The sequence below is a fragment of the Chanodichthys erythropterus genome, chromosome 6, assembly GCF_024489055.1.
Source record: "Chanodichthys erythropterus isolate Z2021 chromosome 6, ASM2448905v1, whole genome shotgun sequence".
Lineage (NCBI taxonomy): Eukaryota > Metazoa > Chordata > Actinopteri > Cypriniformes > Xenocyprididae > Chanodichthys > Chanodichthys erythropterus.
Genome location: NC_090226.1, coordinates 26364531 through 26388742, shown reverse-complemented (window position 1 = coordinate 26388742; position 24212 = coordinate 26364531). Strand labels below are relative to the sequence as shown.

Below are 24212 nucleotides of genomic sequence, written 5' to 3'. Positions count from 1 at the left end.
GCTACCAATGATGATACTCCAAAGGCTGCTTGACAATATAAACCAACCCCCATGTCTGTACGATGTTCTGATGCAGAGATATAGATCTTGCAAAACGGTTGCTAGGGTACTCTGTTTGGTTGCTAGGGAGTGGCTTGGCAGCTACCAATGATGATACTCCAAAGGCTGTTTGACAATATAAACCAATCCCCATGTCTGTACGATGTTCTGATTTGAAGATAGATAGATAGATAGATAGATAGATAGATAGATTTAGTTTGATAGATAGATAGATAGATCGATAGATAGATGAGTTTGAATGAGTTAGATAGATAGATAGATAGATAGATAGATAGATAGATAGATAGATAGATAGATAGATTGATTGATGAGTTTTAATGAGATAGATAGATAGATAGATAGATAGATATATAGATAGATAGATAGATAGATAGATAGATAGATAGAGTTTGATAGATAGATAGATAGATAGATAGATAGATAGATAGATAGATAGATTTAGTTTGATAGATAGATAGATAGATGAGTTTGAATGAGATAGATAGATAGATAGATAGATAGATAGATAGATAGATAGATAGATAGATAGATAGATAGATGAGTTTGAATGAGTTAGACAGACAGATAGATAGATAGATAGATAGATAGATAGATAGATAGATAGATAGATAGATAGATAGATAGATAGATAGATAGATAGATAGATAGATAGATAGAGTTTAATGAGTTTCAATGGATTAGAAATAGTACATAGAATGGCACTTGAGTCTAATTGAGTTTTTGAGTCTAATGGGCTTCCGTAGTTTGAATTTGAATTTTGACAGTTGGAATTTGAAAGTCTTGGCTCATTTGAACATTCCGTCAATGAAAGTCAATGGGATTTTTCCGAGCTTTAATTGTCATTTTTAGGAAAACCGTAAGTCGGATCAGTTAGAAAAGATATAGCACACCAAGTCAGAACAGTCTGAAGGTCTGACCCGAGTTTGGAGTTTGTGGAGTTAAAGCTCTAGGAGGAGTTAGTCTTGGAAATTCAAGTAAGAAGAAGAATAATAATAATAATAATAATAAGTTTAAATAGGATTACAGTAAGTTGGCTTTTTCAAGCCAACTTAACTAGATTAAAAAGTTTGTAGACAAACTTTAAGTTGGCTTGAAAAAGTTGGTCCAGAAATTTTAAAGTAGTTTATAAAGTTTAAAGTTTGAAAGTTATGAGTTTGAATGAGTTTTAGTAGATAGATAGATTTGATGAGTTTGAGTTCATGAGTTTTAATGAGTTTTAATAGATAGATAGATAAGGTACTCTGGGTGGTTGCTAGGGTGTTGCTATGCGGTTGCTAGGGTACTCGGGGTGGTTGCTAGGGTGTTGCTATGCGGTTGCCAGGGTGCTTGGGGTGGTTGCTAAGGTGTTGCTAGGGTACTCGGGGTGGTTGCTAGGGTGTTGCTATGCGGTTGCTAGGGTACTCGGGTGGTTGCTATGTGGTTGCTAGGGTACTCGGGGCGGTTGCTAGGGTGTTGCTATGCGGTTGCTAGGGTACTCAGGGTGGTTGCTAGGGTGTTGCTATGCGGTTGCCAGGGTGCTTGGGGTGGTTGCTAAGGTGGTGCTATGCGGTTGCTAGGGTACTCAGGGCGGTTGCTATGGTGTTGCTATGCGGTTGCTAGGGAACTCGGGGCGGTTGCTAAGGTGTTGTTATGCGGTTGCTAGGGTACTCGGGGCAGTTGCTAAGGTGGTGCTATGTGGTTGCTAAGGTGTTGCTATGCGGTTGCTAAGGTACTCTGGGTGGTTGCTATGGTGTTGCTATGGTACTCGGGGTGGTTGCTATGGTGTTGCTATGCGGTTGCTAGGCTACTTGGGGTGGTTGCTATGGTGTTGCTATTGTACCCAGGCTGGTTGCTAGGATGATGCCAGGGTGATTTGTGTGGTTGCTATGCAGTTGCCATGGTGTTCTGGGTGGTTGCTAGGTTGTTTTGGGTGGTTGCTATGAGAGTTGATCATAGATAGATAGATAACGTTTATGAATTTGAATAAGTTGATAGATAGATAGATAGATGGATAGATAGATGAGAAGTCATAGATGAGAATTCATAGATGAGAAGTGATAGATGAGAAGACAGATGAGAAGAGAGATAGATGAGAAGAGAGATAGATGAGAAGTGATAGATGAGAATAGAGATAGATAAGAAGTGATAGATGAGAAGATAGATAGATTGATAGATGAGAAGTCATAGATAGATAGATAGATAGATAGATAGATAGATAGATAGATGAGAAGTGTTAGATGAGAAGAGAGATAGATGAGAAGATAGATAGATAGATAGATAGATAGATAGATGAGAAGTGATAGACGAGAAGTGATAGATAGATAGATAGATAGATGAGAAGTGATAGATAGATAGATAGATAGATAGATAGATAGATAGATAGATAGATAGATAGAGTTTATGAGTTTGAATGAGTTTTAATAAATAGATAGATAGATAGATAGATGGATAGATGGATAGATAAGAAGAGAGATAGATGAGTAGTGATAGATGAGAAGATAGATAGATAGATAGATAGATGAGAAGTGATAGATGAGAAGAGAGATAGATGAGAAGTGATAGATAGATAGATAGATAGAGTTCATGAGTTTGAATGAGTTTTAATAGATAGATAGATAGATAGATAGATGAGAAGTTATAGATAGATAGATGAGAAGTGATAGATAGATAGATAGAGTCTGAATGAGTTTGAATGGCTCAGTAATAGTACAGAATGGAAGCTTCATTAAGTCTAATGGGCTTCAGTGTGTTTAGATTTGAATTTTTGACAGTTGGAGTTTGATGGAATGTTCAGATCAGCCAAGGCAGTTCAATGAAAGTCAATGGGAGTTTTTTCCAGTTTTAATCAGCATTTTTAGGAAAACCGTAAGTCGGATCAGTCTGAAAAGATATAGCAACTCGAGTCAGAACAGTCTGAAGGTCTAGTCCAAGTTTGGTGGTTGTAGCTTGAACAGTCTAGGAGGAGTAGCGTTGAGAAATTTAGTCTAAGAAAAATAATAATAACTAGATAAAAAAGTTTGAGGACAAACTTTAAGTTGGCTTGAAAAAGCCGGTCCAGAAAGTTTGAAGTAGTTTTAAAAGTGTGAAGTTTGAGAGTTTTCAGTTTAAAAGTTTAAGTTTTAGTTTAGTAGTTAGATTTAACATTAGGCTAATCACTATTAGCATGTAGCTATTCATTGCTAGCATGTGTAGCATGTTGGAAGTCCAGATTGCTAGCATGAGTCAAAAGAGCCAACTGCCATGTCTCTATGATGTTCTTATGCAGAGATATAGATCTTGCAAAACGGTTGCTAGGGTACTCTGTTTGGTTGCTAGGGAGTGGCTAGGCAGCTACCAGTGATGATACTCCAAAGGCTGCTTGACAATATAACCAATCCCCATGTCTGTACGATGTTCTGATGCAGAGATATAGATTTTGCAAAACCGTTGCTAGGGTACTCTATTTGGTTGCTAGGGAGTGGCTTTGCAGCTACCAATGATGATACTCCAAAGGCTGCTTGACAATATAAACCAACCCCCATGTCTGTACGATGTTCTGATGCAGAGATATAGATTTCGCAAAACGGTTGCTAGGGTACTCTGTTTGGTTGCTAGGGAGTGGCTTTGCAGCTACCAATGATGATACTCCAAAGGCTGCTTGACAATATAAACCAACCCCCATGTCTGGACGATGTTCTGATGCAGAGATACAGATTTTGCAAAATGGTTACTAGGGTACTGTTTGGTTGCTAGGGAGTGACTTGGCAGCTACCAGTGATGATACTCCAAAGGCTGCTTGACAATATAAACCAACCCCCATGTCTGGACGATGTTCTGATGCAGAGATATAGATTTTACAAAATGGTTGCTAGGGCACTCTGTTTGGTTGCTATGGTGTTGCTATGCAGTTGCTAGGGTACTCGGGGTGGTTGCTAAGGTGTTGCTATGCGGTTGCTATGGTACTCGGGGTGGTTGCTAAGGTGTTGCTATGCGGTTGCTAGGGTACTCGGGTGGTTGCTATGGTGTTGCTATGCGGTTGCTAGGGTACTCGGGGTGGTTGCTAGGGTGTTGCTATGCGGTTGCTATGGTACTCGGGTGGTTGCTAAGGTGTTGCTATGGTACTCGGGGTGGTTGCTAAGGTGTTGCTATGCGGTTGCTAGGGTACTCGGGTGGTTGCTAGGGTGTTGCTATGCGGTTGCTAGGGTACTCAGGGTGGTTGCTAGGGTGTTGCTATGCGGTTGCTAGGGTACTCGGGGTGGTTGCTAAGGTGTTGCTAGGGTACTCGGGATGGTTGCTAAGGTGTTGCTATGCAGTTTCTAGGGTACTCGGGGTGGTTGCTAAGGTGTTGCTATGCAGTTGCTAGGCTACTCGGGGTGGTTGCTAGGGTGTTCATATGCGGTTGCTAGGGTACTCGGGGTGGTTGCTAAGGTGTTGCTAGGGTACTCTGGGTGGTTGCTAAGGTGTTGCTATGCGGTTGCTAGGGTACTCGGGGTGGTTGCTAGGGTGTTGCTATGCGGTTGCTAGGGTACTCGGGTGGTTGCTAAGGTGTTACTGTGCGGTTGCTAGGGTACTCGGGGTGGTTGCTAGGGTGTTGCTATGCGGTTGCTAGGGTACTCGGGGTGGTTGCTAGGGTGTTGCTATGCAGTTGCTAGGGTACTCAGGGTGGTTGCCATGGTGTTGCTATGTGGTTGCTATTGTATCCAGGCTGGTTGCTAGGATGATGCCAGGGTGATTTGTGTGGTTGCTATGCAGTTGCCATGGTGTTCTGGGTGGTTGCTAGGTTGGTTTGGGTGGTTGCTATGAGAGTTGATCATAGATAGATAGATAGATAGAGAGATAGATGAGAAGTGATAGATGAGAAGAGAGATAGATGAGAAGTGATAGATGAGAAGAGAGATAGATGAGAAGTGATAGATGAGAAGATAGATAGATAGATAGATAGATAGATAGATAGATTTAGTTTGATAGATAGATAGATAGATAGATAGATAGATTAGAAAGAGAAATAGATAGATAGATAGATAGATAGATAGATAGATAAAGACATATTAGATAGAATGGAAGTTTGAATGAGTCTCAATGGATTAGAAATAGTACATAGAATGGCAGCTAATAGAGTCTGATGAGCCTCTCCAACTGTCAAAATTTTAATTTTGACAGTTGGAGTTTGAATAGTCTTGGCTCATTTGAACATTCCGTCAATGAAAGTCAATGGGATTTTTCCAAGTTTTGATCAGCTTTTTTAGGAAAACCGTGAGTCTGATCAGTCTGAAAAGATATAGCAACCCGAGTCAGAACAGTCTGAAGGTCTAGTCCGAGTTTGGTGGTTGTAGCTTGAACAGTCTAGGAGGAGATGCATTTAGAAATTTTAGTCTAAGAAGAAGAAGAATAATAATAAGCTTAAATAGAAGATCAGTAAGTTGGCTCTTTCAAGCCAACTTAACTAGATAAAAAAGTTTGAAGACAAACTTTAAGTTGGCTTGATAAAGCTGGTCCAGAAAGTTTGAAGTAGTTTTAAAAGTTTTAAGTTTGAAAGTTTTAGTTTAGTAGTTTAGATAGATAGATAGTTAGTCTACTTTAGCACTTAGCTAATCAATATTAGCATGTAGCTATTCACTAGCATGTGTAGCATGTTGGAAGTACAGATTGCTAGCATGAGTCAAAACAGCCAACCGCCATGTCTCTACGATGTTCTGATGCAGAGATATAGATCTTGCAAAACGGTTGCTAGGGTACTGTTTGGTTGCTAGGGAGTGGCTTGGCAGCTACCAGTGAAGCTACTCCAAAGGCTACTTCACAATATAAACCAACCCTCATGTCTGCACGATGTTCTGATGTAGAGATATAGATCTTGCAAAACGGTTGCTAGGGTACTGTTTGGTTGCTAGGGACTGGCTTGGCAGCTACCAATGATCATACTCCAAAGGCTACTTGACAATATAAACCAACCCCCACGTCTCTACGATGTTCTAATGCAGAGATATAGATCTTGCAAAACGGTTGCTAGGGCACTCTGTTTGGTTGCTATGGTGTTGCTATGCAGTTGCTACGGTACTCGGGGTGGTTGCTAAGGTGTTGCTATGCGGTTGCTGGGGTATTCGGGATGGTAGCTAGAATGTTGCTATGTGGTTGCTATGGTAATAGGGGTGGTTGCTAAGGTGTTGCTATGCGGTTGCTAGGGTATTCGGGGTGGTTGCTAGGGGGTTGCTATGCGGTTGCTATGGTACTGGGGTGGTTGCTAAGGTACTCGGGGTGGTTGCTAGGATATTCTAGGAGGTTGCTATGCTGTTCTGGGTGGTTGCTATGCGGGTGCTAGGGTGCTCTGTGTGGTTGCTGTGCTGTTGCCATGGTGTTCAAGGTGGTTGCTTGGGTGATCTGGTGGTTGCTATGATAGATAGATAGATAGATAGATAGATAGATAGATAGATAGATAGATAGATGTTGCTATGCGGTTGCTAGGGTATTCGGGGTGGTTGCTAGGGGGTTGCTATGCGGTTGCTATGGTACTGGGGTGGTTGCTAAGGTACTCGGGGTGGTTGCTAGGATATTCTAGGAGGTTGCTATGCTGTTCTGGGTGGTTGCTATGCGGGTGCTAGGGTGCTCTGTGTGGTTGCTGTGCTGTTGCCATGGTGTTCAAGGTGGTTGCTTGGGTGATCTGGTGGTTGCTATGATAGATAGATAGATAGACTCCAAAGGCTACTTGACAATATAAACCAACCCCCACGTCTCTACGATGTTCTAATGCAGAGATATAGATCTTGCAAAACGGTTGCTAGGGCACTCTGTTTGGTTGCTATGGTGTTGCTATGCAGTTGCTACGGTACTCGGGGTGGTTGCTAAGGTGTTGCTATGCGGTTGCTGGGGTATTCGGGATTGTAGCTAGAATGTTGCTATGTGGTTGCTATGGTAATAGGGGTGGTTGCTAAGGTGTTGCTATGCTGTTGCTAGGGTATTCGGGGTGGTTGCTAAGGTGTTGCTATGCGGTTGCTATGGTCTTGCTATACGGTTGCTAAGGTACTCGGGGTGGTTGCTAGGATATTCTAGGAGGTTGCTATGCTGTTCTGGGTGGTTGCTATGCGGGTGCTAGGGTGCTCTGTGTGGTTGCTGTGCTGTTGCCATGGTGTTCAAGGTGGTTGCTTGGGTGATCTGGTGGTTGCTATGATAGATAGATAGATAGATAGATAGATAGATAGATAGATAGATAGATAGATAGATAGATAGATAGATTTAGTTTGATAGATAGAGATAGATAGATTTAGTTTGATAGATAGAGATAGATAGATTTAGATAGATAGATAGAGATAGATAGATTTAGATAGATAGATAGATAAAGTTTGATAGATAGATAGATAGATTTAGTTTGATAGATAGATAGATAGATAGATTTAGTTTGATAGATAGATAGATAGATAGATAGATAGATTTAGTTTGATTGATAGATAGATAGATAGATAGATAGATAGATAGATAGATAGATAGATAGATTTAGTTTGATAGATAGATAGATAGATAGATAGATTTAGTTTGATAGATAGATAGATGTAGTTTGATAGATAGATAGATTTAGTTTGATAGATAGATAGATGTAGTTTGATAGATATATAGATTTAGTTTGATAGATAGATAGATAGATAGATAGATAGATTTAGTTTGATAGATAGATGTAGTTTGATAGATAGATAGATTTAGTTTGATAGATAGATAGATAGATAGATAGATAGATAGATAGATAGATAGATAGAATGAGTTTGAATGAGTTTAAATGGCTTGGAAATAGGAATGGCAGTTTAATTGAGTCTGTGTGTTTGAATTTGAATTTTGACAGTTGGACGGAATGTTCAGATCAGCCAAGGCAGTTCAATGAAAGTCAATGGGAGTTTTTTCCAGGTTTAATCAGCATTTTTAGGAAAACCGTAAGTCGGATCAGTCTGAAAAGATATAGCAACCCGAGTCAGAACAGTCTGAAGGTCTAGTCCGAGTTTGGTGTTTGTAGCTTGAACAGTCTAGGAGGAAGTACAATTTAAAATTTAGTCTAAGAAGAAGAATAATAATAAGCTTAAATAGTAGATCAGTAAGTTGGCTTTTTCAAGCCAACTTAATAAGCTTAAATAGAATATCAATAAGTTGGCTTTTTACGGTTGCTAGGGTACTGTTTGGTTGCTAGGGAGTGGCTCGGCAGCTACCAATGATGATACTCCAAAGGCTACTTAACAATATAAACCAACCCCCATGTCTGTACGATGTTCTGATGCAGAGATATAGATCTTGCAAAACGGTTGCTAGGGTACTGTTTGGTTGCTAGGGAGTGGCTCGGCAGCTACCAATGATGATACTCCAAAGGCTGCTTGACAATATAAACCAACCCCCATGTCTTTACGATGTTCTGATGCAGAGATATAGATCTTGCAAAACGGTTGCTAGGGTACTGTTTGGTTGCTAGGGAGTGGCTCGGCAGCTACCAATGATGATACTCCAAAGGCTGCTTAACAATATAAACCAACCCCCATGTCTGTACGATGTTCTGATGCAGAGATATAGATCTTGCAAAACGGTTGCTAAGGTACTGTTTGCTTGCTAGGGAGTGGCTTGGCAGCTACCAATGATGATACTCCAAAGGCTACTTGACAATATAAACCAACCCCCATGTCTGTACGATGTTCTGATGCAGAGATATAGATCTTGCAAAACGGTTGCTAGGGTACTCTGTTTGGTTGCTAGGGTATTGCTATGAGGTTGCTAGGAGTTTCTATTTATGATATTTATTAGTTAGATAGATATTAGTTAGATGGATAGATAGATATTAGTTAGATAGTTATTAGTTAGATATTAGTTGGATAGTTATTAGATATTAGTTGGATAGATAGATAGATAGATAGATAGATAGTTATTAGTTCGATATTAGATAGATAGATAGTTATTAGTTAGTTAGATACAGTAGATATTAATTAGATAGTTAATAGTTAGATAGTTTTTAGTTAGATAGATATTAGTTAGATGATAGTTATTATTTAGATAGATATTAGTTGGATAGTTATTATTTAGATAGATATTAGTTGGATAGATAGATAGATAGATAGATAGATAGATAGATAGATAGATAGATAGATAGATAGATAGATAGATAGATAGATAGTTATTAGTTCGATATTAGATAGATAGATAGTTATTAGTTAGTTAGATACAGTAGATATTAATTAGATAGTTAATAGTTAGATAGTTTTTAGTTAGATAGATATTAGTTAGATGATAGTTATTATTTAGATAGATATTAGTTGGATGGATGGATAGATAGATAGATAGATAGATAGATAGATAGATAGATAGATAGATATTAGTTAGTTATATAGATATTAGATAGTTAATAGTTAGATAGATAGTTATTAGTTAGATAGATATTAGTTAGATGGATAGATGGTTATTAGTTAGATAAATATTAGTTAGATGGATAGATAGTTATTAGTTAGATAGATATAAGTTAGATAGATATTAGTCAGATAGTTATTAGTTAGATGGATAGATAGTTATTAGTGAGAGAGATATTAGTGAGAGATAGATGAGTTTGAATGAGTTTCAATGGATTAGAAACAGTACATAGCATGGCAGTTTAATTGAGTCTATTTGAGTTTTGAGTCTAATGGGCTTCCGTACTCTTGGGATTTTTCCGAGTTTAAATTGCAGTTTTTAGGAAAACCGTGAGTCGGATCAGTTAGAAAAGATATAGCAACTAACTTCAGAACAGTTTGAAGGTCTGACCCGAGTTTGGAGTTTATAGAGTTAAAGCTCTAGGAGGAGTTAGAGTTGATAATTTTAGGGTAAGAAGAAGAAGAATAATAATACGTTTAAATAGGATTACAATTTTTTTTTTTTTCAAGCCAACTTAATAATAATAATAATAATAAGCTTAAGACGTAGATCAATAAGTTGGCTTTTTCAAGCCAACTTAATAATAATAATAATAAGTTTAAATAGGATTACAGTAAGTTGGCTTTTTCAAGCCAACTTAATGAATATCTGCAACCAGTATCAGAATCGGCCAATTGGCTTGTATAAATAAATAAATCAGAATCTACATTGGCCATGAAAAAATACTAAATACAATCTGGGCTGTCTTTTTCTATCAAGTAGATCTTGTCTTTCAAAAAGGTCGAGGTCAGGGATCTTGGGCTTAAAAAGGTTGGTGACCACTGCATTACATATTATGTATCTGCATCCACTAATCTTCCATCCATACTGACTAGTGCTGGCTATTTGACAATTCATAATCACTCATAATTATTTTGAGCAATAGGATTATATAAAATATATAATATAAAATTAAATTTTATAAGTGACCTATATAAAATTACAAAATAAACATTCATCAATCAGTACTTTTTTACTTAAGTACATTAAAAATTAAGTACTTTTGTACTTTCACTCAAGTAAAATTGAAAAGGAGCACTAAATACTTTTACTTAAGTAATATTTTGATACGTATTTCTATTTTTTCTCAAGTTCTTGATTTCTGTACTTCGTCCACCACTGATGTTACATTTGAGCTGTAGGCAAAAGTTGGGCTTGAAAATTCTGCCCTTACAGCACCTGTTAGCAGAAACAAACTAAATGTTTCAGTTCATATCTCACATTTTCTTTGGTTTGCACAACAAGAAAGTCTCATCTAAAAAAAATTATGTAGCATCATCTAAAAATAGTTCCATCATTCTCAGATGAAATACATGGTGAGACTTGTGTATTTAGATACAATGAGTTTCTAGACTCTAAAAGTTTCCTTCTGACAAATGTGCCAAAATCTGTAACACAGATTCCCAATAGTGTGCACACTAGCAAGTTCGGTTGTTTAGCAAAAGTACAGAAAAAACGATTGTTGGTGAGTATGATGGCATTGGCTTTATGGTGTGTTTGAATCATAGATCAATCATTGCAGTATATGTGTCAACTTCTGGTTCAATCAATGGTAGGACATTGGGGCAGGCCAATGGGGGTCAAGGTTCAGCAGTTACAGTGTTTTCAAATTATATCAGAAAGAATGTATTTATGAGACAAAATGCACATGAACATCAGCACAACTCATAATTATGAGTTTTGGTAACTCTGGATTTTCTTAAGAGTTTCCGAGTTAGGTGCATGACGGTAAGAAAACATGTCAAATGCAATGGATGCAGAGTCTGCCCTAGTGATAAAAACCTACCAAAATTTATTTAAAATGTATTCCATACTAACTACAAACCCATTAATATATTTACTGACATGTTGCTTGAGGCTTTCTGACATAAATATTCTAATTAAACTTCATTTGGAGTACTTCTTTATTGCACAATGCATATTTCTTAATATTAAAGGTACAATATGTAAAATGTTTGCAGTAAAATATCCAGAAACCACTAGGCTAGTGTTATATATTTTGTCCAGCTGATTACAAACAATATCTCTAATTAGGGATGTCCCGATCACGTTTTTTTGCCCTCGAGTCCGAGTCATTTGATTTTGAGTATCTGCCGATACCGAGTCCCGATCCAATACTCAATAGCCTACATAAAAAAGAATAAAGAAGAGCGAAAAAACAGATCCAGGGACAGTGCTTTTCAGGTTTTTCAGGTATCTAACAGTTTTCAAATAGTAATCAAATATAAAATATCACTGCACATTATTTACTGTATAAAATAAATAAAGATTAATCGTTATTGAAGTTACAAAAACGATTCAGTCAAGAGCAGTGAGTGATTTCTTTGTTATTTGTTGATTGATTTAACATTAAATACAGGCAGCAGGAATAGAGGTTTTCCCTTTAAGACATGCACGATTCAGTACATACTGTTCCACATGCGCTGTCTTTCTCGACTAATATACGTTCACTTAAGACATAACCGACTATGTTTGCTAGGATACTCGCTAGGACGGGCATGTTGACATAATTTTTGTATGAATGTGGCCGCCGAAGCGCAAGACTTGAAAGAGAACTCAGTATTTGCGCGCTGACTGAAATAAGCGTGTGCGCGCGTCGGATGAGCGCACACAAATCTTCTCACAGCGCGTGCGAGTTCTCTTTCGCGTCTTGTTCTTGAAGGTTTAAATCAGCAAGGCTTAAATGAGTTAGTTTAAACACAGATAGCAACGTGTGCTGTTCAGGTCTCACCTGCGCTCGCGCGCTATCAACGGGTGATGACGGCGTAAATGACTGGACATTAGAGCAGACGGCACTCGCAGTTAACAGTTTACAAAGAGTGACTGTTTTGTCCACGCTTTCTGATTATCGTTGTTGTAACGTTTTGTGCATCCATCGACTGAAACATACATTATCTGAACTCTGTCTGTTTTCCACGTTGCTATTTTAAACAAACCATATTAACCAATAGATGCGTCGTCATTCGAGATGGACTGCAGTGCAAGTGCGGTCCGTAAGTGGAGAACCGTATGGTTCGATTTTTTACCTAGAACCGTTGCACGCCTAATACATATATATCCGAGTCCTGATCGGGAGGTAATGTCCGATTCCGATCGAGTCTGAAACCACATGATCGGGCCCGATTTCCGATCACGTGATCGGATCTGGACATCCCTATCTCTAATGTTTTCAACTACTTGTAAATCATGAGAAAATTCCCATTCTAAACAGTGACACGGGGCAGTGCAGTCGCCTGTCAATGACGTCAGTTACCTATGTTACCGCCTTTACTGACGTAGAAACCACTTGACAACAGTGCCGTGGACAAATGCGGAAGTAGTGTCTAGTGTCCAGCAAACCACTAGCTTGCTTCAAGCAGTTCCTTATTTACTTCTTGCACGTTTTATGGTGGATTGTGTTACTTATTTATGGAACATAATTACTGTTTACCATCTGCCGCTGGTTCTGTCGACAAGGACAGCTCCTGTAAACTCATGACCGGAAAAGCGGAAGCGGCGCCGGCGACTGTGTCATAATAAAAGTCCCGCTGCTTGTGAGGTGTGTGTTGATCAATCGCTCCAGCTCCTCGTTCAGCTCCCGCAACACTCGGTCCTGCTCTGCTTCATACTACAGTAACGTTAATAATCGCATCCACGAACATGAGTTCTTCCAGACTCCAATCCCTATTCTTTTGCACCATCCGTTGAGATAGAGACCACATGTCCCAAGTTTCCGCTCTAAAACTTGGCGTCATCAAACTACGCCTTTGTTTTGAATAGGCTTCTAGTGACCTCTAGCGGAAAAAAATATCACAAATTGTACCTTTAAGCCTAAAATGTGTTTAATATCACTATTAGTAAGGATAGTATGATCACTGTATAATTTGAATGCAAGATATTTAAAGTGTACCTAAAATATACTTGCAATTGTTCCACTTTAGCACAATCAAATGTACGTAATTTTATCTTTAGTTGGACCTCAACACAAAAATACTTGTTCCAATTTTGCAGACTTTAAAAGTACAATTGCAGGATATTTATATTAAGTACATAATTATGTAAATGCATTTGTAATATACTTAGCATAAAATAAATGTATTATAATACATTTTAGTATATTTATTTTTCACTAGTGTATATATCATGATATAGTAATTTTTGCTTTAAATAAGGTTTATGATATCAGTTTTTCATACCAAGTCAAGTCAAGTCACCTTCATTTATATAGCGCTTTTTACAATGCAGATTGTGTCAAAGCAGCTTTACATTGATAACTGGTATATCATTTTTCCTTTTAAAGAATAGTGTCAATGCAGGCAGATCAAAAGCACTGTTGAATAAATGTCAAGGATACTGTTGAATATCAAATGTCAAGTCAAATTAAATTAAATTAGGGCTGCACGATTAATCGTATTTTATCACGATAACGATATCCGCTTCTCTCGATTGATTTTAAATAATCGTCACGATATTGGCCCGCTCTATGAAAATGAACATAATTTGGAAATATTGGAAGTAATATTAGGAATTTCGCTGTTTTATCTTTTGAAGTTCCTAAAGGTTTTACCAGTTTTCATAATGTTGATCAGCTAGAAATGATTTTTCTTTGCTTTACGAATTTGCCGGGCAATTTGAATCTGGTTTGTCTTATTGCAAACGAATTGTGTTGCTTTAAAATCTAATGTGAATACATATTACAAAGCGCTCACCAAAACCATGTTTTGTATTGATTTACCATCTAACGAAGTTATTATAGTTGGTTAAATTTAAGTCTTTGTGCCACCTACAGGCCTTTTGGGTGAAGTGTAGGTTGGTAAAGAACTTGCAAAATAGCCATAGTTACATTAATCTTTTGATAGAATAAATATGATTAATAATCGTGATTATAATTTTGAGGAAACTGTGGCACTGGCTGTCGTGTTGATAATGTTTTCACAATGGATGATCTAGTCGACTCGATCTCTGCTGATACTTCAGGGCTGCGTTGTGGTCATGTCAAGGCACCGGTCCTCGGTCTCATCTGGAAACGGCCCCGAATCCAGTTGACTACGGTAAACCTCGGGATAAACAGAAAGACTAATATTAGCGTAGATGCCATTCTTTTTCTGATGTAACAAGTACATCTGGTGTTATAGAAAGTGTTCCCGGTTCCGGCTGAACTAATTTATTTAACGGATTTGAAAATATAAATATATAATGTGTTATGTGTATGCCAGGTTAAAGAGATGCATTTTTAGTCTAGATTTAAACTGACAGAGTGTGTCTGCATCCCGAACAATGCTAGGAAGGTTGTTCCACAGTTTAGGTGCCAAGTAGGAGAAGGATCTACCACCTGCAGTTGATTTCGATATTCTAGGTATTATCAGCTGGCCTGAATTCTGAGATCGCAATAAACGTGAAGGACTATAATGCATCAAGAGCTCGCTTAGGTACTGGGGGGCTAAACCATTTAGTGCTTTGTAAGTAATTAACAAGATTTTAAAATCTATACGATGTTTAACAGGAACCCAATGCAATGATGACAGAACTGGGCTAATATGGTCATACTTCCTAGTTCTAGTAAGAACTCTAGCTGCTGCATTTTGTACGAGCTGTAGTTTATTTATCAAGCGGGAAGAACAACCACCCAGTAGAGCGTTACAGTAATCTAACCTTGAGATCATGAACGCATGAACTAACTGTTCTGCATTCTTCATTGAGAGCATATGTCGTAGTTTAGATATATTTTTAAGATGGAAGAAAGCGGTTTTACAGATGCTAGTAACATGGCCTTCAAATGAAAGATTGGTATCAAAGAGCACACCCAGGTTCCTAGCTGACGACGAAGACTTAACAGAGCAGCCATCAAGTGTTAGACAATATTCTAGGTTATTACGTGAAGAAGTTTTTGGTCCAAAAATTAGAATCTCTGTTTTTTCTGAATTTAGTAGTAGGAAATAAAGAAATAGTGAAGAAATATAGAGCTGAGTATCATCAGCGTAACAATGAAAACTAACGCCATGCTTCCTAATGATATCTTCCAAGGGTAGTATGTACAGAGTGAAAAGCAATGGTCCTAGTACTGAGCCTTGCGGTACTCCATATTTAACTTGTGATCGATATAATATCTCATCGTTTACTACTACAAACTGATAACGGTCAGATAAGTATGATTTGAACCATGCCAATGCAATTCCACTAATGCCAACATAATTTTCAAGTCTATTTAGGAGAATATTGTGATCAATAGTGTCAAATGCAGCACTAAGATCCAGTAACACTAATAGAGAGATACAACCACGATCTGATGATAAGTGACTCTAATGAGAGCAGTCTCAGTACTATGGTACGGTCTAAATCCTGACTGGAAATCCTCACAGATATTATTTCTTTCTAAAAAGGAACATAGTTGCGATGAAACTGCCTTTTCTAGTATTTTTGACAGAAAAGTAAGATTTGAGATCGGCCTGTAATTGACTAATTCTTTAGGATCTAGTTGTGGTTTTTTAATAAGAGGTTTAATAATACCCAGCTTAAAAGTTTTTGGTACGTATCCTAATGACAAAGATTAATTAACAATATTAAGAAGGGGATATATGACTTCTGAAAGCATCTCTTTCAATAGCTTAGTTGGTATAGGGTCTAACATACATGTTGTTGATTTTGATGATTTAACAAGTTTAGACAATTCTTCCTCTCCTAAAGCAGTAAATGAAATGAATTTTTCCTCAGGGACACTACAATGCAATGTCTGACACGATACTGTAGTAGACGGTTGCATGGTTCTAATTTTCTCTCTAATATTATCAATCTTGCAAGTAAAGAAGTTCATAAAGTCGTTACTGCTGTGCTCTTTGGGAACATCAGAAGTTGAAGCTTTCTATATCTTGTTAATTTAGCCACTGTATCAAATAAATACCTAGGTTTGTGTTTATTTTCTTCTAAGAGTTTTGAAAAATAGGCAGATCTGGCAGTTTTTAAGGCCTTTCTGTACTCAATCATTTTCTCTCTCCACGAAATGCGAAATACTTCTAGTTTGGTTTTATTCCAGCTACGCTCCATTTTTCTGGCTGCAGTTTTTAGGGCCCGAGTCTGCTCACTGTACCATGGCATTGGATTAAATTCCTTAATCTTTTTTAAATGCAAAGGAGCGACTGAATCTAATGTGCTGGAAAAGACAGAGGCAATAGTTTCTGTTGCAACATCGAGGTCTTCTAAGCTGTCTGGTATGCTAAGGCGATGAAACTGATCAGGAAGGTTATTTATAAAGCAATCTTTAGTGGTAGAAGTGATGGTTCTACCATATTTATGACAGGGAGGCAGTTTAGCCTCTTTAACTAAATGTAGTATACACGAGACTAGATAATGATCTGAGATGTCGTCACTCTGCTGCAGAATTTCAACGGCGTTAATATCGATTCCATGTGACAATATTAGATCTAAAGTATGATTACGACAATGAGTGGGTCCTGACACGTGTTGTCTAACACCAATAGAATTTAGAATGTCTGTAAATGCCAATCCCAATGAGTCTTTTTTATTATCTACATGGATATTAAAATCACCAACAACAAGGACTTTATCTGCAGCTAGTACTAACTCTGATAGAAAATCAGCAAATTCTTTAATAAAGTCTGTATGGTGTCCTGGTGGCCTGTATACAGTAGCCAACACAAATGTCAACTTACATAATGTTACGTAAAGCACCATCGCTTCGAACGAATTATATTTGAAAGACTTTTGACTAATACTGTAAATATTACTATAAATTACAGAAACACCTCCCCCTTTGCCTTTCTGTCGAGGATTGTGTCGATAATCATAACCTTAAGGGCTAGACTCATTTAAAGTAATGTAATCGTCCGGTTTTAGCCAGGTTTCTGTCAAACACAGCACATCTAGATTATTGTCTGTGATAATATCATTTACAATAAGTGCTTTTGAAGAAAGTGATATAATATTTAACAATCCAAGCTTTATCATTTGTTTATCATTATTATCTCGATTTTTTATTTGTTGAACATCAAATAAATTTTTTTCCATTAAATGTGTTTGGAAGTTTTTTGTTTTTATTAATTCGGGGTACAGACACAATCTCTATGTGATAATATCTAGGTGTAAGAGTTTCTATGTGTTGGGATTTATCTGACTTCTGTAATGTGAGGCAACTAGCAGACAGTCGGTTTAGCCAGTCTGTCTGCTTCCTGACCTGGGCCGTAGTTTGTCATGTTTCAGCTCTAAGACTATGTGCCATATTACTAGAGAGAAGAGCAGCACCATCCCGGGAGGGATGAATACCATCTCTTTTCAACAGGTCAGGTCTGCCCCAAAAACTTTTCCAATTATCTATGAAACCTATATTATTCTGCGGACACCACTTAGACAGCCAGCCATTGAGTGATGATAATCTGCTAACTATCTCATCACTCCGACGAACAGGAAGGGGACCAGAGCAAATTACTTCTCCTGACATTGTACTTGCGAGTTCACACACCTCTTTAATATTAATTTTAGTGATCTCCGACTGGCGAAGTCGAACATCATTTGTGCCGACGTGAATAATAATTTTAGAGTATTTACGATTAGCATTAGCCAGCACTTTTAAATTTGCTTTGATGTCAGGTGCTCTGGCTCCCGGCAAACATGTGGCTATGGTGGCTGGTGTCTCTATTTTCATGTTCCGTGTAATAGAATCGCCATTTACTAGGGCACTTTCAACAGGATTCTCAGTGGGGAGAACCTGTTTGATGTTCTTAATGGAACGGAAGAATGGTGTTTTCCGCGGCTAGGCCGCCTCACCGTTACCCAAGTGCCCTGCTGCGCGGGCTCTACAGCCGGAACCGAACAATGTACAGAGTTCACTAAGCCGCATCCAAAACAGTATCTGAAGCCCCTGCATTCTTACTATCCTCGATTAAAGTTTGGATGCGTGTCTGTAATTCTGAGATTCTCTCTGTCAGCCTGACTATTTCCCTACATTTATGACATGTAAATCCCTCATCGCTGACAGAGAGGGCTATGCTAAACATGTGACAGATGGAACACGATATAACACTGGGAAAGGATGACATAACTCACCGTGTTTGTAGACTGATCCGAGTTGCCACAGCTGTTTGATGAACGCGTTGGAAGAGAAGCGCACAAGACTGATGACAAGTTAAACAAGCTAGCGAGATGCAAACGCGTTGTAACAGTGATTTAGATTCAAAGATTACAAGCTGGCGGCGTCAGATTAATGTGGTGGGCAATAGTATATATATAAAGTAATGATAATATACGCAACAAAAAGTACGAGATTCAATAAAAGTAAGAGAAAACAAAGCTATACGGAGATACAAAACACTGAGCAGCGAGGCTACCACTGAAATTTAATAATTCTTATCACCATTTTCAATATTAAAAAAATAATAATACTAGCCTAAAAAAACTCAGTTACTGAAGACAAGTAAACAGTGATAGAGAGCAAAGAAAACAACTCATCTGTACCTTCACTTAAAGGGTTAGTTCACCCCAAAATGAAAATTCTGTCATTAATTATTCACCCTCATATTGTCCCACACCCATAAGACCTTCGTTCATCTGACAAACACAAATAAAGATATTTTTGGTGACAGAATGCTGTCAGATTTCCTTCCATAGACTGTCTTTGCAACTTCCATCTTTGTAAATTCAGTTAATATTTATTCGTATTTATAAAACTGTAAATATGTTCATAATCTATAAATATGTTAATTATGACTAAACCTGACTGTGTCTTTATACTTTTATATTTTTTATATTTTATTACTGTCTCTTTTTGTATTTGTATGTGTGCACTGGAAACTTCATTTCCAAGAAAAATTACTTGTGCGCATACACACTTGGCAATAAAGCTCTGATTTTAGACTGGCCAGTAATTAAATGCATCCAAGCAACTTTCCAAGCTTTAGGAAGATGGTCTCGAAAAGAACTGACATAATCCAAGATTGATACAAGCACAGAGTTTTGTTTTTGTTGTTGTTGTCAGTAAATTCTCACTTAGCATTTTCAATGGGCTGCAAATTGTGTGCTCAAATTGTTTGGCTGAACTAAACCTAGTTGATTCCTACATAGACTCACAAGCAATAAACATCAAAAAAGTGAGTCCCTCATCCCACTCTCTGCCTGACTCAACACAGTAGTTTTGGTACAGAACTTAAGTGCTTTGATGACGGCAGGATCTTTAATTGTATGCAAGGCAACTGCCTCAGGAAACTCTGACACAGATGTTTTGCAGCCTAGCCAAAAGAATGATTTGTGACACGTTGAAATGTCTTGAGTACATTTTTATGAGATATTTTTAAGAGTTATGTCGTACCTCTTGACATCTGAGGCAGCACACAAAGGTTTCCACTTACTCCTTCTCCAAAAAGTAGGTTACTCTTCCGTTAGTTCTGCCTGTTCTCTGTCCACTACTGCATCAATACAGCAAACTAAAGAAGGCTCTACTTTCTACTGCTCTCCTCTGATGTGCGGAACACTTCTGGGTCTTTAGTCCTTTTAGGGTCAACAACAACTTTGGGTTTCAGTTCAGTGGGGACCTGCAAGAATGAATCTGTGAGGTCAGCCATGTCTTTGTACTTTAGACTGTGCATGTGTCATTACGTATGCTGGAAAAGCTAGAGAAAATTATGAAGATCAGACAAAACATTCACATCAAGCTCACTTACCACTATCAGACAGGGGAAAACCTTGCCACCTGCAAGGTTGTTACCTAGTATAAGGCCAACATCCTTGATAGGTAATTGTGAGTGCACTTCAAGCTTAACTAACCCGGTTACCAGATCAGACTCTAAATGAACATTATGGAGAGGAACACCCCATTTCTATCCAATGTATTTGAACTTTAGAGCCACTATGTGACTCCGTAGAGAATAGCAGCAGTACTTTTAGAATAAAAGACTGAGCACAGCTGATATCCCTTAGAATCACAACAGATCCATGCTCAGTGTCAGAAAGGGAAACAGTTCCAGATAAGAAGTAAATGCTGCATCTTCTACCCCAAGTAGGCTAGTCATAGCCTGCACAAGCGCAACCTTTTTAAATTTGACATTTAAATTTCTCCGTTTCCATGCGTGACAGTCAGCAATGAGATGTCATAGGTCGAGACAGAAAAAACAGACACCATGGTCACCCCCATGTAATGAGACTTTACTGTATGACAGAGTACTTTCTTTTGACACACGTGTAAATGTACAAGTTGTGTCTTTTATCAAAGTGCTTTTATTTGAAAACAGGGCATTTGACTGGCATACAGACTAAAATACATTAAGATAATGTATTAATGTATACTGTAAACAATATGGTGTGTTAATGTAAATTCGCTTGCCAAAAAAGCAGCAGTGACATGATTTTCTGCTCACTTAAATGAATGACAACATTTTCAGGCAAGCAGTAACGCTTTCGCCACAAAATAAGCATCGACCTCTATCTCATGAAACAGAGGCTCAAGTTTAATGTACTTGGCAACATCAAACTCAGGAGTTTCCTGTTATACTACTGTGGATAAAGGACTATCAGTTGTGGTTAAAGAGCGAGAAGCAGAAGGAAAACAGGGCTGGAATAGATTTCCTGCATATCTCCACAGCTTGCAATTCTACCATGCAAAGTTTTAATAACAAGTTATCGTTCTCTAGCTGTTTTAATTAGAGATCTAACCCTTTTAACCAAATTGCAGTGCAGTATCATAACTTGCATTTCGGGAGCAATCTCCCCAGGAAGAACTTCCTTAGTTTCTACCTTGACGAGGTTGTTTTTTGCCGCCTGGCAAAATGCCAGCATTAACCAATTGCTTATAGAGAAATAAATAATTTTATACTCATTGTGTCGATTTTAAAATGAACATTTTTTATCTAAAGAATGGGTGCACACCTACAATGGATTTTATTGATAAGAAGACTAGCCCCCCATTTGTTACATTCCACCTTCTGAGGGTCTAGGGAAGGTGGGTAACAAAATTGGTGGAGAGAACGTGGAAGTTCTCCCTGCTACCCTGTAGGTCCCCCCGTACTACAATAATCCTGCCAACACAAGTCGGATATACAGTGGGATAAAATATGCTTCAGGAGGGTAAATGGCCTGAACAACAAAATACGATGTAGAAAATAACGTACCTCATTCCAAAGTTAAAAAGAAAAACAACAAACTCCCTTTCTGTACAAAAAAAAAGAAAAAGAGAAAAGAGGAGTGCACACTAAACGAACTGGCACACACCTCTCTACAAAATACTTTTTTTTTCATTAAAGAAATTCTTTCTATCATTTTTTTAATGAAGGTGTCTGTATTGTGTAAAATTTGATTCCTAAGATGAAGTCTTAAGAATTAATAAAAGCATATGTATACTAAAATCCAAATGTGGGCCTATAATATATATTGGTATCAAATGTCACTTTAAAAACTCATTCAAATACTTTCTACTTTTACAGTAATTTTCACTTACTAATGCGAGTGAATTACTTGCACTGTAGGGCACTAAAGTAAAGCAACAGAAAAAATATGCAACCACTTTTGCTCTGTTGTAATGGGTGTTTTGTTTTACAGAATGTCACTGACTGATAAATGTTCCAACAGATCACATCAGCTAACTCCCAGAGTCTGAGAGGGCATGCCTTGATCCACTCCTCCCTGAATGACAGAAAATCATGGCCATCTGAGCATCTTCTGAGCGAACAGACTATTTAATGCTGACCCTGAGATACCAGGTTACCTTTCTCAGTACACTGATGCATGCTGTAATTAAATTAATAGTAAAGAAATAAATTGCCATTATTCATTGTATTGAAGCAAAATGTATATTAAATGCAGAGTAAATACAAAGAAATGTAAAAGATGTAATGTCGTGACAAATAAAGTTTCTCTAAAATGTTCTCCAATTTATAGAATACTCACACTGACAACAAACCAAGGTGCAGTATATATGAATTATCATATTACTATATTTTTGAGTTTACAATACTTTCAACCAGTAGTTGGGTGTACCGTCTCAGTTACATATGTAACCACAGCAGGCCTGATGACGGAACAACCTTAGTGATTGAGACAAAGCAGCACTCCTAGTGAAGTGAGTTTAAACACCCAGAGGCAAAGTCAAACCATGTGACTCACAGTGTTGGTGAGTAGCTAGCTAGCTAGCTGGCGACACTTCTAGCTTAACTACATTTTTCAGTAGCTTATCAGTATCTCAGTTACTTTTAAAACAGTGTAGCTTTTCCAGTAGCCAACTACTTTTTCCAGCAAGTAGCGGTGTAGCATGACCAAAAGATACATTCCGTTTTGGGTTCTGATAAGTCACAAGCCTGTAATTCAGTGAAGCAGTGCAGCATCTTATTAGATCACAAACTAAATTTGTTCATTAGCCTACCACCATCTCATATTATATCATGCATCTTGTGACTTTACAGTCTGTCCACCGACGAGAGATCATCTGATGATTATGTAAAGGACGTACATGAGTGGATATTTCACGAGTCGAAGTCATGCATAACAAGGATTAAAATGCTGTCTAAGTCACAGACTTAAAGTACATACAGAAGGTGAATAATAGCCTTGTTAAGTTGGTTAAATATCATGCTTTATTGCACTCTATATCAAATGTCTATTTCTGATTTAATTACAAAGATGACCCACCATGGTTTCATCTGTCCCGACACAGTTTTGTAATGAGCCTTAAACCAGGGCCCGTATGTATAAAGCTTCTTAGAATAGTTTAAAGTTTTGACTTGTCAAAAAATTCTTAGTAAAAAGAACTTTTTACTCTTAGTAAAAAGGACTTTTCTAAGAGTAGGAGACTTTTATAAAGAAGTTAAAAGTAACTTTTAGTAAAGTCTAATTCTTAAGTGTTGATTTAAGTGTTGTGAACTAAGGACTACAATGATATCAACTCAAAATGGCCACCCTCAAGCTCTGAATCGGCCAGTATCGAGTCTGCAAGGGTGAAGTCACAGCAGCACAACACCAATAATTTAATATTATATATATATATATATATATATATATATATATATATATATATAAAAAAACATTTAAAAAGACACTGAATATTTAATATGTCTCCTGATTTACAATTGGAGCAATGATGTGTTATGAGTTCCATAAATGGCTCCAACAACTCCAGGGAAGACCACTATTAACATAAAAGTGGCTTACTTTTGCCACATGGTTTCATGGTCAGTTGTAAAGTCAATGAACTGCCATCGAGTAGTGGCCAAATGTGATGTCCAGCCACATGGTAATTGACATCTTCAACCTTAATTCAAATATTTATAAAAATGTGTTAAAAGATGTTAGCATATCGTGTAGCTGTGCTTGGAGTCAATTGTTTCATGTGTGATAGTGAAATGAAATTTCAAATTATTTTAAATTATTTCAAATTATTTTTGGCCAGGCTGTCATACAAGGAAAGTATGAACATGCAAAAACAACAGGACCAATGAAATATTAAAAACTGATTATGTTGTAGTCAGTGTGTGCTTTTTTCCGAGCTTTTTTGTTTTCTGAAATCTCTAGCTGTAGTTTTTATCAGATAAATACCTTTGCTTAGTTTAGTATTTTAATCTTCTCTCATATTTTAAAACATTTAAATAATATAAAAATAAAGATATTTTCCTCATATTTTGATGGTTTAAGCAAAATTGTAGGGTCATTTTTAAAAAAAAATGCTTTGCCCATCAATTTTAGCCACTATGTTTGGTGTGGAAAGTGTAGCAATAGTACTATTTGAAAGCCTGCTTACTGTGTACTGATGGATCCAAGTCATCACGGGTGCACTGCTGCATTTTTCCAGTTACCAAAAAAGGTAATTACCATTTCATTTCTAC

General features: G+C 37.5%; 1 protein-coding gene across 3 annotated transcripts in view; it reads left to right on the top strand.

The window, feature by feature from the left end:
* cdk5rap1 (CDK5 regulatory subunit associated protein 1) overlaps window positions 1-22233 on the top strand; it is a 312787-nt gene extending 290554 nt beyond the window's left edge. For all 3 annotated transcript variants that reach the window (XM_067387409.1, XM_067387408.1, XM_067387407.1), the window contains one exon: window positions 21967-22233. In XM_067387409.1, the coding sequence (XP_067243510.1) occupies window positions 21967-22077 (111 nt within the window). In that variant the 3' untranslated portion in view covers window positions 22078-22233. The remainder of the gene's footprint in view (window positions 1-21966) is intronic.
* The last annotated feature ends 1979 nt before the right edge of the window (window positions 22234-24212 follow it).